The 17,646-nt window shown below is 43.6% G+C and overlaps 2 protein-coding genes across 6 annotated transcripts; one reads left to right on the top strand and one right to left on the bottom strand.

The window, feature by feature from the left end:
- Positions 1–3,265: 3,265 nt before the first annotated feature.
- Positions 3,266–14,160, bottom strand: NPC2 (Niemann-Pick disease, type C2). The gene is made up of 4 exons (XM_004681696.2): positions 13,955–14,160; positions 8,052–8,159; positions 6,357–6,529; positions 3,266–3,979 (listed from the first exon to the last, which is right to left on the bottom strand). The coding sequence occupies exons 1-4, from the start codon at positions 14,034–14,036 to the stop codon at positions 3,893–3,895; spliced, it is 450 nt and encodes a 149-aa protein (XP_004681753.1). The 5' UTR covers positions 14,037–14,160; the 3' UTR covers positions 3,266–3,892.
- A 332-nt stretch (positions 14,161–14,492) lies between these two features.
- On the top strand, positions 14,493–15,790 carry ISCA2 (iron-sulfur cluster assembly 2). 5 transcript variants are annotated; one of them, XM_004681695.2, is made up of 4 exons: positions 14,493–14,572; positions 14,776–14,878; positions 15,011–15,126; positions 15,563–15,790. In XM_004681695.2, the coding sequence occupies exons 1-4, from the start codon at positions 14,502–14,504 to the stop codon at positions 15,735–15,737; spliced, it is 465 nt and encodes a 154-aa protein (XP_004681752.1). In that variant the 5' UTR covers positions 14,493–14,501; the 3' UTR covers positions 15,738–15,790. The 5 variants fall into 5 exon arrangements, with proteins under 5 accessions (XP_004681752.1, XP_012579773.1, XP_012579772.1 ...); XM_012724319.1 differs by having other exon boundaries at positions 15,108–15,126; positions 15,563–15,738; XM_012724318.1 differs by having other exon boundaries at positions 15,011–15,215; positions 15,563–15,738.
- The last annotated feature ends 1,856 nt before the right edge of the window (positions 15,791–17,646 follow it).

Raw genomic sequence — 17,646 nt, 5'->3', positions numbered from 1 at the left:
AATGACTCAAATTCTCCAAAGATTCTTTTAGGTCACATCTGTGGAGACCGAGTGGCCTTCCTACCTCAGTTCACACACACTCTTCTCAACTGAGTATCTCAGGCCTTTAAATCTCCCAAACTCTATTCGCTGTGGTGTTTCCTCCCCACAGGTCCTTGGGAAAAAACTTATTCAAGGTGACTGTCATTGTCCTTACACATCATTCTTTCCTCTGAGTCACTGCTCTTCCTAAATACCTTCCTTGGTATATATCATAACAACCCAGTCATTTAAGCAGTATTTGGCTTTTGGATTACTTGAAATGAATGGCTAATCCCTGATGCTCTCCCTTTACCGTGGGCCTCACCTGTGTCAAGGACATCACCTATGCCAAGCCACCTTCCTATGACTGTGAGTGTTCTCAGAGAGCGAACTGCTAACCTTTGCAAAGCACAATTAAGGTCAACCTGTCTTTAAAAAAAAAAAAAATCCACTAAAAATTCAAAACCAAACATAGAGGAGTGGAAAGTATTCAATGCTTACTACTTTTCATGAGCCTGAAGATTTGACAAACATCATACCTCCATCCAACAGTTTCCCAAATGGAAGATATGGGGTATGGTTCCTATATTCTGTAAGCAGAGGTGGCCCTTCGAATTTTCTTAACAATGGGAGCCTGAGATTTTTCTGCCCTGGAATTCACACAGGAGAAGAGCTACATCTAAGCCTCTGTGGCTTGTTCAGTAGACTAGAAAAGTATGAGACTATCATTGGAAAGAGCATGACCTTTTTTATATAGCCTAAGATTCAGTGCTTCCCAGTGTTTTCATGACTCGGGGGGCGCCTGTGAACTGTCTGTACAAAAGACGACCTTTCAAACTAATCCCCCCACAGGAACCCTACCTAGCTCACTGCTGCAGCCTCTGTGGAGCCTCACAATGACTGGTAAACAGTTATAAGCTGTTGCCTTGCCCTTCTGCTCTGACTGAAGGGTACACACCAATTTAACTGCTTTTCTTTACTGTATTCCTTCATCATCTGAGGGTAGGAGGATGAAATAGGGGAGCAGATGCATGAGAAATGACCTTTTCCAGGTACCTTAAAAAAGTGCCCAGCACAGAGGGTAACTGCACATTCCTTAGGTGACATATGGGATTTAGTCTGATTTTCTTCTTTGTAGACAAGAAACAATGTGTCTCCTACAAGAATAGCTAACATTTCTTTTGTATACTGTTTTACATGATCATCTCATTTAATCCTCATAGCCTCACTACTTTTATCCCTATTTAATTAAAAAAAAAAATGGGGGCCCTCCCCGGTGGTGCAATGGGTAAGCATGCAACACTGCAAACTAGCAGCAACCGCTACAGTGTGAGTTCGATCCCCAGCCCTGGAGGTGATCCACATGGCACAGCAGACCTCTCCTGACCCACTGCTCCCCTTAGCAGTATATTTCATCAGTCGGCCTGTTCTACTCCCTACTGTCTCTGGTGAATTCTTTCACTACCTCTGCACCTCTGGCTTGTATAAATAAATAAATTTCTGTATGTGTAAATAAACAAGTCTTTAAAAAATTAAAAGTGGAAGCACAGAGAGGTTAAGGGATTTAAAGATCAAATTGGTAGTCTTATTAACCAGTGAAGTCAGGAACCAACTACCTGCAGTTTAAAGCCAGAGACTATAGCAGCTAACCACCTTTGGAATTCACACAGGGATTCAGCATAGGAATATAGGTTGCTGTCCTTTTTTTTTTATTATTTATTTTTTATTTTTATTTTTTAATTTTTTAAAAAAGATTTATTTATTTACTCATACAGAACTGGGGTACAGACCAGAGATACAGAGGGTGAGAGAATTCACCAGGAACAGAGTGGGGAGCAGAACAGGCAGATCGAGGAAGTATACTATTGAGGGGAGCAGCGGGCGGGTCAGGAGAGGTCTGCCACACCATGTGGTCTCCTCCGGGGCAGGCTGGGATCTGCAGGGATCAAACTCATTCTCATTCAGAAGTGGCTTAAGCTTCTTAGTGCAGTGCTTTAACCCTCTGTGCCACCAGGGAGGGCCAGGTTGCTGTCCTTTTAAAGGTAATGTGGTAGGGGGCCCACCCTACCACAGGTGGCACAGCAGGTTAAATCACAGCACTAAGAAGCTAAAGCCACTTCAGTGGGGGTTCGATCCCCACCCCAGAGGTGACCCACATGGCACGGCCGACCTCTCCTGATCTGCCCACTGCTCCCCTCAGCAGCGTACTTTGTCATTCAGCCTGTTCTGCTCCCCACTCTGACTCTGGTGAATCTTCTCACCACCCCTGCACCTCTGGCCTGTACTCAGTATACTGTATACATAAATAAATATACTGTATAAATAAATAAGTATACTGTATACATAAATAAATAAATCTTAAAAGAAAAAAGGTAATGTGGTAGGATCATAAAAGATCTAAGCCAAAGAGTACAGTGCTTGAATGGCTCCTGGAATTAACAATCTTGGCTACTGGCAACTTTATTCCTGATCTATTGCTGTCCCCTGGTGGTTTTCCTGGGAAACACAAGCCAAAAAAACCCAAGGGAGTAGTGAAGTTATTGTGATAAAAAGAAATGAGGGCCAAATAACTCATTTGGTACAAGAGCACCTCAACCTAAAATAGATGGCTTAGCAAGGTCCATATTACCTAACTCATCTGTGGACAGTTTTGTAATATCTAAGATAGATACAAGCTGATCAATAGTACACTGAGTCCAAACAGCAACAGCTGTGTCCTGTGATGATATGTGTACTTCAGGAATAGGATTTAAATTTTAATTCTTACTTGCAACAGGTTCACATTTCATCTTCAAGCTTCTAGGCTTTCATGATGACAGAGGATTCCCAAGAAACACTATCCTTCACTGCCAACTTACAACCTTTACACACCCCTCCCCTAAATTCAGTACTCTCGACTTTTCAGATGCTGTTACTCAACTAGGTTATGTTTGCTTTCACTGCTTCTCTCAAGCATGCCTGATGGTATGGGGCTGCAAAACAGTGGTACTGTATGGAAAGTAGGTAATCTCAAAATGGGCAAAGGGGAGAACAAGCAGTTTCTGTGTCACGTCTTTACTTCACACTAGGGACCACTGGGATGGGTATCCAACCTCCATGTATCGAGGCGAGGCATATTCTGTCTGAAGAAGCTGGTAACTGCAGCCACTAAATTTTTATTTATTCAAAGGGACATTTCCAAGTGCATGATGAAGTCACAAGTGGATGCTGTCAAATAAAAAAAAAAATCAAGCATTATCAAGCATTTGCTAACCAAGTGCTGCATTTAATGAAAAACCCTTAACACAAAAAGGAGACAGGAGACAACTACAGAGAACCAGCCATCCAGAGGTGAATTTCTGTCACGGGACACCTCCCCTCTGCTGAGACGCTGGAGCTCACTCAGTTCCCTGCGGAAGCAGTGGAGTCGGAGGTGCTGTCAAGTGTCCGCAGGTGTGTGGGCCAGACATAGTCAACTCAATGAGGCACTTAGAGTGAGGAGCCAGCAGATGCAATATCCCGCTAAATGGATGTGGCCTGGAACCCGCCTCCGCTGCCAGGGTCATAGCCTGGGACAGTGATCCAGTATACCTCAGCAGCCTCATTCGGGTCCTGTCTGGTTACACCCTCCTGATCAAAACCGCAGAAGACAGTGAAATAAATCCCGAGTCGCACTCTCTTCTTTCCTTCAACCCCTTTACAAAGGATATTACAAGGGCTGGTTCTGAGCTCTCAGGAAACAGGGTCTTGGACACTTTTGGAGGTTGAGTGGCACAGAGCAGTAGCCCAGAAATTCCTTTAATCTTATGGCACTGGTTTACTCTTTTAGATAGCTCCTCCTCTCCCTACTTGCACTCTGACCCTCGACAGACATACTGGCAATCAAACAGTTCTAGCTCTCAATCTCCACTGGGATTTCCCAGCAGAAGAGACGATGGCCACCGTCAGCCTGAAGTTCCCATTTCACCACCAGTTTAATCTGGAAAAAAAGGAAAATAAAAGGGAAAAAAATGAAACTAGAACCTCACCTCAACAGCAACTGATTTAACTATGAATCCTAGATGTAAACGCTAACGAACTACCTAACTCCTCATACTTTTCTTCTGAAATCATTAAGGCTGCTTGGGATGTGAGCACAGACTATGCCCTTAACTTAGAAAATTGAATCAAACACCTGTGATTTGGTATTAGCTGAACCACATACTAACCTAGTCAACGAAGCAAATACAATTTCTAAAGCAACTCTTCCCCTCTGTATCCGTGATACATAAGTGAAGCTTTATATGAAGATAATTTTATATTTAAACAATTTCTCCAGTATTTGCAATCTGACTCAGTCTTTTCTAACTGCAACCCAAAGAGAACAAAATAAAGTTAGATTCGTAGGTAGAAGGAAACTTACCTGCTAGCTAGTAATGGAAATGTCATAGCTAAAAGGCTGTTTAAAGAAGTTCATGATTATATGAGTTTCAGGGACAATAACTGTTTTTAGTAACCATTTTAGTTAACTCTATTACACTTTTTAAAGTATGTGTACTTCATTAGCGATCTTTGCCTTAACTTGTTTACACTCATAAGCTGTCCCTGCTAAGTCTTAATAAATCACTGACACTTTGCCAATCCTTTCTTAAGTGGACATTAGGTTTTTGTTATTATTCTCTTATGTACTTAAATGTCTGTTCACAATGCAACATTTAAGAGCTCTATCTCACAAGTGTTTGGTAGAAAGAGAAGTGGGTATGGGGGGTCAGAAGTGAGGCAGGGGTTGGAGGCGTGTGGAGGAGAAAAAGAAAAGTGGAAAAGTTACTTGTACTATGGAGCTAGCAAACTACCACTCTCTTGGAAACTCCGAATTTTCCGACAACAATGCTATGACAACTTGAAATCTTGAACTACTTGATGACCAGCTAAAATCTTTCAACACTGCACAGGTTTTGGAATGGCAAGATCTGGTTCTAAGTCTGGGCTATGATAATGTCTTAGTGGAGTGGACTCTGTTCACAGTGCAGAGTATGGAGGCGCTATTTCTTCACTGGTGAGCCATGGATAACATCACCCCTCCAAAAGGTAGTCATGAGAATCAAGTGAAACACAGTAATGCCTCACTTAACAACAGAGATTCACTGTGAGAAATGAGTTGTTCAGTGATTTTGCCGTTGTGTGAGCATGTACGTTGACAGTGTGTGCTTACTGATATGCTTGAGGGCCTTGTGGTTCTCACTGTACCAGCCACAGAGGGTTTTAATTTGTGACCCGCAAAACTGCCCTCAAGCAAGACTATTACTGTGCTTACCAACCTTGAGGTCTGGCACTGACTTACTTCCTTAAGGCTGAAAGTCTTTTTAGGCCTCATTTCCAGAATAGGGAGCTTTTCATTCATATTAAAGATTTGCTCTGGGAAGTAAATTCTAGGTAAGTCAGCTTATCTAGAATTTCCAAAAATTGTTCAGTTGTCCTATGCTACTGCCTTTTCACTTTATGTACGGAATAATGATTCCTGCATTATTTAAACCACCCAGAGCTAGCAGTAAATTCAACATCATAGTTGTGTCCACTCTTTTAGCATTGCAAATGTTTTGCTTTGATTGTGATCATCAAAGGGCTGAGACAGATACACTTCTGTGACTGGTTTTCCATCTAGGTCATCAGAAGTTTCTCCATATCTGATTTAGTTTTTGCTAATCTCATTGCCTTCAATGAAACAGAGCCTTAGACAGTTTCTATCACTTTGTTCTTCAACATGGTAGCAATGTGGAATGGGACATGCCTGACTGATGAGCAAAAACCATCACTGATTTTCCACTTTTACAGTTCTCAATCACTTGTAATTTCATTTCCAGGTCAATGACTGGAGTCAGCCTCTTACTGGCAGCATTAGCCATGGATTTTATATATTTAGGGCCACAATGAAAAAATCCAAGATTCAATCAAGAACAAGGGGCATTATATGATGCCACCAAGAGAGGCTGTGAACATGAGAGGCATGCAAAGTGCTGTGACCTGCGGAAGGCTATGCTGTCATTTACAACAGGAATTTGAGAGCTGCTGTCCTGTATGTGGTCCGCTGTTGCCTGAAATGTCATTGTGTGGTGCATGACTGCACCGGATGTAAAAAACAGCACCATGTGGCCCCAGCTCACAAAAGACAGAGCAAAAGACAGAGAATGAAGGCACACAATGAAAAATACTGTCCCACCTTATGATTCCTAACACTCAAATTTATCTCCTCTACCTCAGGCTTTTGATTCATCATTACACAGCTGGACTCCAACTCTAATTGTTGCTTCTGGTCTCCCCTCCTCAGATATCTAATCTGGTCACAAGGCCTCCAGAGTACTCTTCAACAATGCACTTACAGAGGGATAGTCACTCTTCACTGGTAGTTTGTTCACATAGCTGTAGGTCTTGTCCTTTTGGATGGGGCAGTTGATTCCACACTTACAACCATCGGACTCAGGAATGGCATAGGGAACTGGGACGCCCAACACGATGCCATGCACCACAGCCACACTAGTCTGAGACTGAGTAGCTAAGGAGGGGGAAACACAGAGAATGAAGGAAATAGTTTATTTCCAAGCTCTAAATAAAAAATTCAGATATGTAGTGAAGCAACTGCACGATTGTAGCAACTCATGAAGTCTCTGACTTCTGTGGTCTGGTTCTCTGTAGTTATGCTCAGTATCTCTGTGCATGCTATAGAGTAAGTATTCACTCCGAGAATTGAAGAATCACTAAGTTAAAGGAGCCTGAGGGGAAGGAATCAGCAGTGGTTGTTCTCAGTCCTGATTACAACCTGTTTTTCACCATCTTCCACAGTCTTAGGTGAATCAGAGCTACCTGGACAAATAATCCAGCAAGGTAAGAGATTCTGAGCAGTAAACTTTCTATTTACTATCTACATCAGCTTCTACATCTTTGGTATCTTGGAATTTTGGACAGGTCTGGGGATGCACAAATACTGTGCCCAAAGGATTCCAAATAAGGATAAAAGTGAAGGCAATATGAAGGCATTTCTGGAGAAATGTCATGGGCTATTTCAATAGAAAACAATGTAACCCTTTAGAAACTGGTAAAATTAGAAGGAGGTGACTTTCTTGCTAACCTCTGCCCTCTGCCCTCTGCCCATATCATGCAACAGGCAGGAAGAATGAATATGGCAACATTAGGACAACCAGAGTTAGGAGGTGTGAGGGGCTTCTGGAGATCCAGAGTACTGGTTCTGTTTCCTTCTGTTTGGGTTGGGAATGACTTGTTTAGAAAATACTTTATGGCTTGGAACATAGAGCATTGGGATGCAGAGAAAACAACTTTAGACTTAAGAACAAGAGATGACAGGAAGTTTGAGATTTCTTATTAGACTGCCAAATATAGTTCCATAGGATAGAAAATGAGGCGAAAATTCAAGGTAGATGCCTTTTCTAGAAAGAAAGAATTTCCATTTATCTAGATTATTGCACTCTGAAGGTGATGGATGTGGTACAACAAAGTTAACAAGTTTCAGTAATATTCAAGTACAGGAAGCAAGCTTAGGTTTACTGATTGCTTCTTGGGTCCACACTTGGGATCTCTAAAATTCAGAGTCTGTTAAATATTAATTGCACCTTTGTTTTCAGGCAGGGCAAGGATTCAACAACTGGAAGATATATTGTTTGCAAAAACATTTTGGAGAAATTCCAAAGTCTACAGAACTGGGTCTGTACTAAAACTGTAGCCTGTTGCTTAAAAAAACTAACATGACGCCTGCTGTGTAATATGAACCAAAACAGACAGAAAAAACCCCATAGGTTTCTAGACTGAAAAACCCATGAACACAAGCAAATCTTCCTGTTTGCTTAAAGGGAGTCTGGAAGCTATAAACTTAGGGCAAAAGAAATACGGAACTCAGTACAAGAAGGATGTCTAAAGGCACAGATCGAGTTTTGCAGAAGTTGGGAGGGAGATCACAGAATTCCCACTATTCCCCTTCTCTACATATGCATGCTTATTTGAACACTTGATACTGATATAACGTTTTAAGATGAATCTTGAAGGATAGAGCCGCTTTTACTCACTGCTGGTGAAGGTAGCATTGACACTGTAAGACTGTCCTTTGCGCAGTTTGCAAGGCTGAACGGGGCATGGAGTCACATTTAATTCCTTTATAACTCCAACCTCAGAACCTGTGAAAGAAGAGAAATGAATTGGAATAGTAGGGAAAACAAACCATCCAGGCAAAGGGAAGGTTCTTTCCTCTTCTCAATTAGGGTAAGCTTGTTCTCCCTGACAGCTTTCTTGGGAAGGAATCTTTAAGAGAATGCCCAATTAAAAGTCAGAATCTGGATTCACCCTACACTTAAAATCATACTCTTTAAATCAAGTGAAAGGGGCAAATTGGTTTTTTAGCCAAGAAAAATTTGATCTTTTTCATAGTAAATAGCCAGAAACTTCAGAAACTGCTTTCATTCTTTTTTTTTTTTTTTTTTTTAAAAAGATTTATTTATTTGTGCTTACAGAACTGGGGTACAGGCCAGTGGCGCAAGGGCGATGAGAGGATTCACCACAGACAGAGTGGGGAGCAGAATGGGCAGATCGACGAAGTACACTGCTGAGGGGAGCAGCCGGCGGGTCAGGAGAGGTCTGCGGGTCAGGAGAGGTCTGCCGTGCCATGTGGTCACCCCCAGGGCAGGTGAAGATAGAAGTCATGCTGAAGTGGCTTCCGATTCTCAGTGCTGTGCTTTAACCCGTTGCGCCACCAGGGAGGGCCTGCTTTTCATTCTTAAGGATAAAGGTGTGGCAGTTCAAACTTAAACTTGAAAATGTTTGCCTTAATTAAAGTATACCCATTTCCTTTTCATTTCATAGCAAATAGATAAGCATATAAATTTGATAAAGTTGTCATTATGGGAAAAACTGTACTTAAAAAAATAGCTGGAAGTCGAGACAGAACAAGAAACCACAAGAAGGCAGGTCAGAAACAAGTTAAATCATTTTCCAACCCATGCTCTATAAGAGCAAATGCTGGCTTTGTTATTTCTGTTTGGAAGGTCTGCTAACTCTTTTAACAGACAGAAGCAGTTTAACATTCCTGGCTCCAGGAGTTTTAATACCAGAGTATTTCTCTTTGACCCTATGGAAATTGCACCTTGGGTAGGTTACATGTGAGGCATCTGACGAAAAACCTCACAACAGGCTTTATAATTGTTTTAAGAAAATAGGAGAGTAGAGGGCCCTCCCTGGTGGCACCATGGGTTAAAGCGCAGCACTATGCCAATCTGATACCAATGCAGCATGAGTTTGATCCCCTACAAGGGAGCTGACCCATGTGGTACAGCAGACCTCTCCTGACCTGCCTGCTGCTCCCCTCAGCAGTATATTTCAGTCAAATCTGCCTGTTCTGCTCCCCACTCTGTTTTTGGTGAATCCTCTCACTCCCCTGCACCTCTGGCACAGCTGTACCCCAGTTCTTGCATGCATAAAAAAAAATTTTTTTACAAAAGTAAACAGAAGAGCAGAAAGATTCCTGTGGTAAGTTCAAGGTCACTGCTTAGAATAGGCAGAACCAGGACTCAATGAGTAGGCCTGATTTGGAAGCCATTGTAAGTGGAGCTTGCAGGAAGCTTGAAATAGCCACAGTAATGAAGGGAAGGAGACGCCAAGGAGAAAATTCCAGAGAACTCCTGGAAGATCCTAGGTGAAGATCCAGGCTCAAACCCAAGATCCTAGGTGAAGATCCAGGCTCAAACCCAACCACAGCTTTTCAGTTCTGTTGTAGCAGCATCACCTTGACCCTTACTACTATCTTCTTTCTAGCCTAAAGGTTGAACCCTGACATCCTTGTCAATTTTCAGATACGAAAAAGCGATTTCCTTCTGATTTTATCCAAAACTCCTCCCAAACTCCTGGTTAACACTTGGCCCAGCAGTTTGTCTTCTTGAAAGTTCTTCTTTCTTTCACCCCAACCAGATATCCTACATAAATAAAGAAAATGCTGGCTTTTGATATTAAGCTGATTCAGAAGTCCACTCAGTTGATTAAATGGACTGTGGAATTTAAAAGGAACTACTATCTTAACAGAAGAGTGACCCTAAACAGAGGAACCACCTACCACCCCTGAAATGGGAACCACACAACAACTACTTCTCAGTTTTTGTCCTCCCCACCCCCGCCACCCAGGGTTATTTGTCTTGTTCTTTGAGGGAAGATGTCTAAGAGGTATTGTTATGAGTCATGAACTGGTTTGGCTTGAAAAATAATAAGCAGTACCTTAAATATTCATTGTCATTAGGACCTTGGCTTTGTTTCCCGCCCCCCCGCCCCCCCCAAGAATCAAAGAAATGAAGAAGAGGACAGAGGTTAAGGTCTCTATGTTTCTGATACAAGCTAAAGGCCTAAATTAAACTTCAATCCAAGTAGGTCTGGTTCACATATTCAAGATGACCACAGGTACCAGTTACATCAAGGAACCTGCTCCAGGTTGCTTCCCTTTGGAAGTACTTGGCCTGGCTCTATATCAATGCTGGGAGTAATATACTCTCAAATATTGCGTATGTCTAAACAATATGGTCCTATGGGGAAGTAGAACTAATCTGACTTTCCAGTGTTGTTTCTAAGCAGTTTCAAAAATTGATTTATGACTCACAAACTAGGTTTAGCTCAGGAGTTATCTAATAGAAAAGCAAATCACTAAGGAATAACACTAGATGTTGCTTATTCATCTTTGCAATAATACTGTTTAAAATGAATGAGCTGAAAATTTTATTTTTGGGTAAAGGGGAATTAAACAATTGTTAAATAATATAGCCAACTCTCTTGCCCCCTGTCCTGAGAGGCTATTCAGGGGAAATCACCCCCACTCCCCCTCCATCCACACAGGATTTTAAAGCCAAACAGTGGAACAAGGGAGCCTAGAGTTTCAGTGCTATTTTTTCCATTTGGAAACTTGAGACTAGGTACTGATCTGCTACTTCTAAACTGCCCCTGGGGCTCTTGCTCATCTTTCAGTCTTCGCCAGAAATCTCTCCAAATCAGAAATCTCTCCAAACTTTGATTAGTCCTACCAAAGAGAACAATTTTAAACATGCATTTGCCTACTTTAGAAACCCCTTTTCTTGAAAATAAGTGTTTTGAGGCAAAGTGTGTCTTTTTTGGTTGTTCCAGTTTGAAAAGGACAAAGTGCTGTTGTTCACAATGCACGCTTGACCAAAAAGGCTGATTAAGAATAAATCCAGGCTCCCGAAACTGGACAATTGAATGGGAGCAAATCCAAGAGTTCACAATGCCTATAAGGCAGAAAGCTTGAGCTGAGCCGTTCCGCCATCTCTGTGGACCCGAAGCCCCAGTTTGACATCTCACTGGCTCCACTACTTACAGTGCAACCTTAGGCAATACTTTTTAAAAACAATTTACTTCCTTACATCTTTTTTTTTTTTTGGTATAATGTTTGATTGGTCTCTTTCAGATCAAAGCAATATACTTAACCTTGCTAGAGATAGTAATATCTATCTGGTAGGGTAGGTGAGCTATCAGAGCCAGGTATTAGATAAGTGTTGGAACACAGTAATGCTATGTAATTGCTTACTACTATTATCATCATATCATAATTCAGTTGTTGCATTTACTCTGGGACAAGTGCCCCTTGGTGATTAGCAAGTTCCCTTGTGAAACAAAAGGTGGATCTTTTACCTCAAATATATTTTGTGGACAGAAATGATAGATCCAGCTAATAAGATGGCCTCTTTAAGCCTTAAAAGTAGAACACATGAGGCCCTCCCTGGTGGCGCAGCGGGTTGAAGCACAGCACAAAGAAGCTTAGGCCACTTCCGCATGAGTTCAATTCCTGCCTGCCCCGGAGATGATCCACATGGCGAGGCAGACCTCTCCTGGCCCGCCCGCTGCTCCCCTCAGCGGTGTACTTTGTGGATCTGCCTGTTCTGCTCCCCACTCTGTTTCTGGTGAATCCTCTCACCCTCCGCATCTCTGACCTGTACCCCAGTTCTGTACGAATAAATAAATAAATCTTTAAAAAAAAAAGTTGAACACATGAAGTTGAGAGCATATTTTATCTGCTTTGCAGGCTCCACGTGAACTCAGTGCCGCAGAACATGGACTGAGAGGCACAAGGAGAGGCATTTGGCATTTCAGCCTGTACTTGTACTTGGGGGGAACAGTTTCATCATACTGACCAACATACCTCCAGTTAGATCTGTATGGAATGCTGGGTGATCTCTGATACCCAGCTCGCTTCTCCATCAGGGCAAAGTTCTCAAACTATACACCCAAGATTCTCTTCTCTAAGCACTGTCTTTCACTTTGCCCAATCTTCTGTGAACGGGGAAAAAAAATCCGGAACTCTAATCTACAACTTACTGGAAGTCAGTGCTTATGCTAAAGCTTTCAATGTCCTTATTCCACTCGGTCCTTTGAGAGTCACATGATCTAATAGAAACTGAGTAAAAGACTCTTCATCCAGTTCTTTTCATTGTTGAGAAGAGGTTCTTGGGCTTCCAAAGTCATTAGAACACTCTTAACGTTAATCTGCAAAAACTGCAAAACTAGTTTGCTTGGCCCCATTTCTCACCTGAGGAAATGCCACCTCAGTAGAGTGTGTTTTGAGAGGAACTCAAAAACCTTTTGATGTGGTCACTGAAGATTTTACATTGTATTTCCCAAGTCGAAACTAAACTGAAAATCTGCAAGTGAAGTCTTCCTTAAGAAGTCTTTCTATAGGGGGAGACCTGATTTTTTCAAGAGAGTAGAACAATTCCTAGATTTATTTTTTTATTAAAAAAATGTTAATGTTACTGAAATCCAGAGTGGATAACAAACACCCTCTAATTTCCTACCACTCACTAGCTGTGAAATGTTGGACAAGCTATTCTATGGGCCTCAGTTTCCTCACCTATAAAAGATTGTGAGGATAGAATGAGGTAATAGTCTTCATCCAGATGTTGGATATTAAGTTCAGTGGCGCTTAAGGCAGTAATTTGAGGTAATAATAGCATCTTTTTGAGCAGCCTTTGTTAAGTAGTAAGGTCAGCCTTCTTATCACTTAATCAGATAGATTCCCCCAACCCCTAGCAATTTTGCCTCAACATGAATTTTGGTCAGAGTGGGGAGAGTATTTATTCCCTCATTTACTTTTACAGCAAATACTTATTGAGCAGTTACTGCTATCTGGGCATTGGATAAAAGGAGCAAACCTTTACTGTTTCCTATTCTGTTGTGTAACCCCTGGAATTCAGTGAATGGACTAGCGATCTCCCAAGTTTTCTTCCAGCTTACAAATTTTTATAAAATCAATTTCATGCCACTTTTATTGATCCCTACACCTCTCCACTTCAGAAATGTTCTGCTGGAACAGTGAATTCTATACCCTTGACTGAATGGACTTAGAATTTCTACCCGCTTAGTGTTTCTCAACAAAGGTTCCAAGCTGCAGCGTGGAGGGGAGGTTTTGTGTCACAGGCAGTCACTAGGAACACGAGTTTTATAGGAGGAAAAACTGAATCACAAAACCCCATAGTGCAAGACAAGCCCTAATTTTAGGATAAATCACGAAAAAGAAAACTTTTGACTTATTAGAAAAAGAACAACTAAAAAGAAAAGTAAACGGAGTGGTGAGGAAGAGTCATTCAAGATAACAAGACATAAAAAAAGACAAGTGACCCTTCCCTCCCACCCCCTCCCAGCCGTGCTGGACAAGGAGCTTCGCTCGTCTGTCTGCCTTACAAACTTTAGGAAAGTCCTGCAAGAAAGGCTCACTTCCAGAAGTGTCCAGGGACCCCGAACGTTCCCAAAAGACAAACTTAGGAGCGGTGGGTTTCTCCTGGGCCGGCACCTGCTCCCCAGCCCCAGGCCACTTCGCGCGGGTTCGGGGTCGAGCCCGCTGAACCCACCCAACCGAGCGCGGGGTCTCAGCCCCGGGTTCCAGCGGGGGCTCCCAGGGCGCGGGACTGAGGGCGGGCCTGGTGCTTACCGCAGTCCTTGAAACGCACCGGCTCAGCCAGGGCGCAGGCACTGAGCGCCAGGAGCAGGAACGCGGCGACCAGGAAACGCATCGCAGCAGTGGAGGATCCAAGCGCGAGGGCGAAGTGGCCACCGCGGTCACAAGATAGGCTTGGTCGGGCGGGCCCGGGGAGGAGTCCAGTCAGGCGACCGGTGCCAGCGACCAGGCTGAACCCCGCCCCCGCCCGCCCCTGCCCCCTTCCCGCGAGCCAGAGTAGGCTCGGCCCGGCCCAGACTCCCGCTATCTCCGCCCCCCAGGCCCGCTCAGCAGCGAGGACCCACCTCCGCCCCGCCCCACCTCCGCTCCGCCCCGCTCCTCTCTTCAGCGCTCCGCCCGGGCTTTGTTGGTGCGTCTTCTCTTCCGCCATGGGAGCATTTCTAGCCAATCAAACCTCTTCTTTTTTCGCACCATCCAATAATGTGCTCGGAGGGGCGGGGTTTGAATGAGTCCCGCCTCCCAAAGGCTAGGCGGGGCTGAGAAGTACGGGCGGTGCTAGGGGAGGGGACTGTGGAGGAAGATGGCGGCCGCCCGGGGACTGTCCCTAGCGGCCGCTGCCCTGAGAGCGGTCACCCCCTGGCAGAGGGGCAGGTACCAAGCCTAGACGGGCACTCGGGAAGGGTGTTAAGTTCCGCGCTGCCAAGACGAAAGGGAAACTAAGGTTCGCGGGGGAGGGGAGGGTTTGGCGTGAGGCTGTCCAGCCCGAGGTCATCAGGTTTGACTTGAAGCTGTCCAGGCGGGGTTCACCAAGACCCCTTCTGCTCCCGGGTTCACCCTCCTCCCGTGCGCTGCAGGCTCTTTGCGGCTTCCCTGCGACCTCAGGCGAATCGGGAAGCATCGTCCTCTAGCCCCGAGGCTGGCGAAGGACAGATCCAGCTTACGGAAAGCTGTGTCCAGGTAGGCGGCCACACGTGGGGTGGCGGTGCCAGCCTCTGCCCGCTTGAGGACTCTGAGGTCAGAGACTGCCCCTTCACCCACTCTTCTTCCTCCCCTTGCCCAGCCTTCTTGATATCCCTTCCTGCGTTTCAGAGGCTTCTGGAAATCACCGAAGGGTCAGAATTTCTCAGGCTGGAGGTGGAGGGAGGTGGATGCTCCGGATTCCAATACAAATTTTCTCTGGATACAGTTGTCAACCCGGACGACAGGCAAGGAGGAAGGGGATGGTGCTTGGAAGATGTTCGGGAGGGTTATAAGTGCCTCCAGTTGAAGGTGCACTTCATTCTAAATTTAAAAGGTGTGTCCAGGATGCTTCCACCATTCTTCTCACACAGTGGGGGTACCTTGGGGGAAGATTTGTTTACTTGATTTAAAGTAAGTTATAGGAGGAAAATGGGCCTGCCTAGGTCCATAGGGTAATCAGTGGAGAGTCAGGCAGGACTCATCCCAGGCTAATATCCCTAAACATTTCATCATCCCCCTGAATCTTTTTTGCCTTAAAGAAACTCAGCCCCTTTTAGAGGTGATTTGGTCATTTACTTCTTCTGTACTTCAGAAAACAGAGGGTACACATCTCGGGGCTCAGCTGTTGACATGTTTTTGATGTTTGTGATATTCATTAACGCCTTCCTCCTGTCTTTTCAGGGTATTTGAACAGGGTGGGGCAAGAGTGGTGGTTGACTCTGATAGCTTGGCCTTCGTCAAAGGGTCCCAGGTGGACTTCAGCCAGGAACTGATCCGAAGCTCATTTCAAGTGTTGAACAATCCTCAAGCACAGCAAGGCTGCTCCTGTGGGTCATCCTTCTCTGTCAAACTTTGATGCCATGACAAGTGACCCAGAGAGTGCCACCATTTGTACCAACTTGAGGAACCTCAAACTAGTAGAATTCTAGAGGTTTCTTGTAATCATGTCCCTCTCAATTTTATTTCCTCGGTCCAGAGGTGTTGTGTTTTGCCACTATTATTCCCAGAATATGAAGTTAAAACTGTGACTTTGATTAAATGCCGCTGCCCATCCACGCCCTCCCCTATTCTAAGTCCTACTTCTTAGATGCTGTTTGTCAGATTTAGTAACTAGTATAGTCTTCATAAAGTCTCCAGGATTCCAAAATTTGAGTTGCTTCTCTGGCCTTCAGAGCTGCTTGTACATATGTGGATAGCTATGCATAAAAGCCTCATTTTAAAGAAAGTCCTTATTTAATGTTTTTTGGACCCCCCACAATTAACTGAATTGCTTGAAAACGTGCCTCCATCCTCATACAGACCTTTCAAGATTGTGACCATGTAATGACTATCTTTCTAGATAGTCATGTTTTTAGTATCTGTGTTACTTAGAGTATAAAATAGTTCTGGTCTTAAGCATAGTGGGAAGTGGCCCCTTTGTTAGTATAGATAATAGATACTTACGGGTCTTCTTTTAGGTTTGCTTACCAGATAAAATTTAGAATATCCAGTTAAATTTGAATTTCAGGTAAACCACAAATAATTTTTTAGTTCAAATATATACCAAATATTGCATGAGACTTATTAAAGATTTTTTGCTACTTATCTGGTGTTCAAATTTCAATGTGTATTTTGATTTGTTAAATCTGGCAACATTAGGGTCACAGAAAGAAAGCTTTTTTGTGATACAACTCCAGTGAATTTTAAAGTACCCAATAGCACTTGAATAGGTGCTACAGAGCTAGAAATAGCTGTGGTATGTGTATGATAGTGCCTAGGGAACCAGAAATACATCGGCAGACAGTTAAAATACAGAAAAAAACACTACCACTATGACAAGTGACTTACAACCAAGTTGATTCTGGAAGAATCAATCGAGAACACTGGTTAAATCCATCCTTGCTCAAGAAATTAAAAGTTTGTTATAGCAAAAACTTGGTTTGAACATTTCTAGATGAAATTGAAACTAAGATCATTCCATAAAAGAATTTCCTTTTAAAAAATGGAAGCAGGGAGTGAAGAGAAAAGTATTTGGGACAGAAACTTACATTTTCGATATGGGAAAACCTGGGGCCTAGAGAAGACAAACCTGTTATGTGTACAATGTGTGCAAAGAAGAAAAGAAGGGGGCCCTCAGAATCCTGAGTGGATTTCCACAGGAAGAGGCAGGAGCAGCATACCATGGGAGCATATGTGTGTCACAGATATGCTCGAAGTTGCTGCTAGAACCTGGGGCTCGTATGATTTCTACTTTGTACTAAGTTCTTTTGTAACTAAAGTGCTGGGGCCAGGCTACCTGTCACTGTCGGAAGCCAACTGAACAGAGACAGAAATTGAACCTATAACAGGTACTTCATTATCAGAAAACCAGTGATCTAAGAGAATGGGGGTATTTTATCCCCCAAGCCATTCTAAGTTCTCACCTCCAGCTGGCTTTCTCCTCTGGAACTAAGCAGAACAGTTAACCCTAAACAGACATCCCACCACAGCTGTCCCTCAAATTCGGTGCCTGGTCCCCACTGCTGTTGTTCTTCAGTCATCATGACTCAGGTTATCCTGTTTCCGTGGGCCTAGGAAAGATGTCCTGTTTTCCTGATTGTTTCAGTGTTCAGCACTTCTTCAGGTGTCATTGGCTAGGACACTTACGACTTTCAGTTCAAAGAAAACATGAAATCACATAGTGTTTGCGTGTGGCCTATGCTTTGTATGTATGCACAGATTCTGATACTAGGAGTGGTGCCCTTCCCTGCCTCCCTGGCTGACACGAGCTATGCAACCTCTGTTGT

The sequence above is a fragment of the Condylura cristata genome, unplaced genomic scaffold (genome assembly GCF_000260355.1).
Source record: "Condylura cristata isolate star-nosed mole 26May11 unplaced genomic scaffold, ConCri1.0 scaffold00013, whole genome shotgun sequence".
Lineage (NCBI taxonomy): Eukaryota > Metazoa > Chordata > Mammalia > Eulipotyphla > Talpidae > Condylura > Condylura cristata.
This window is presented reverse-complemented; position numbering and strand designations above follow the sequence as displayed.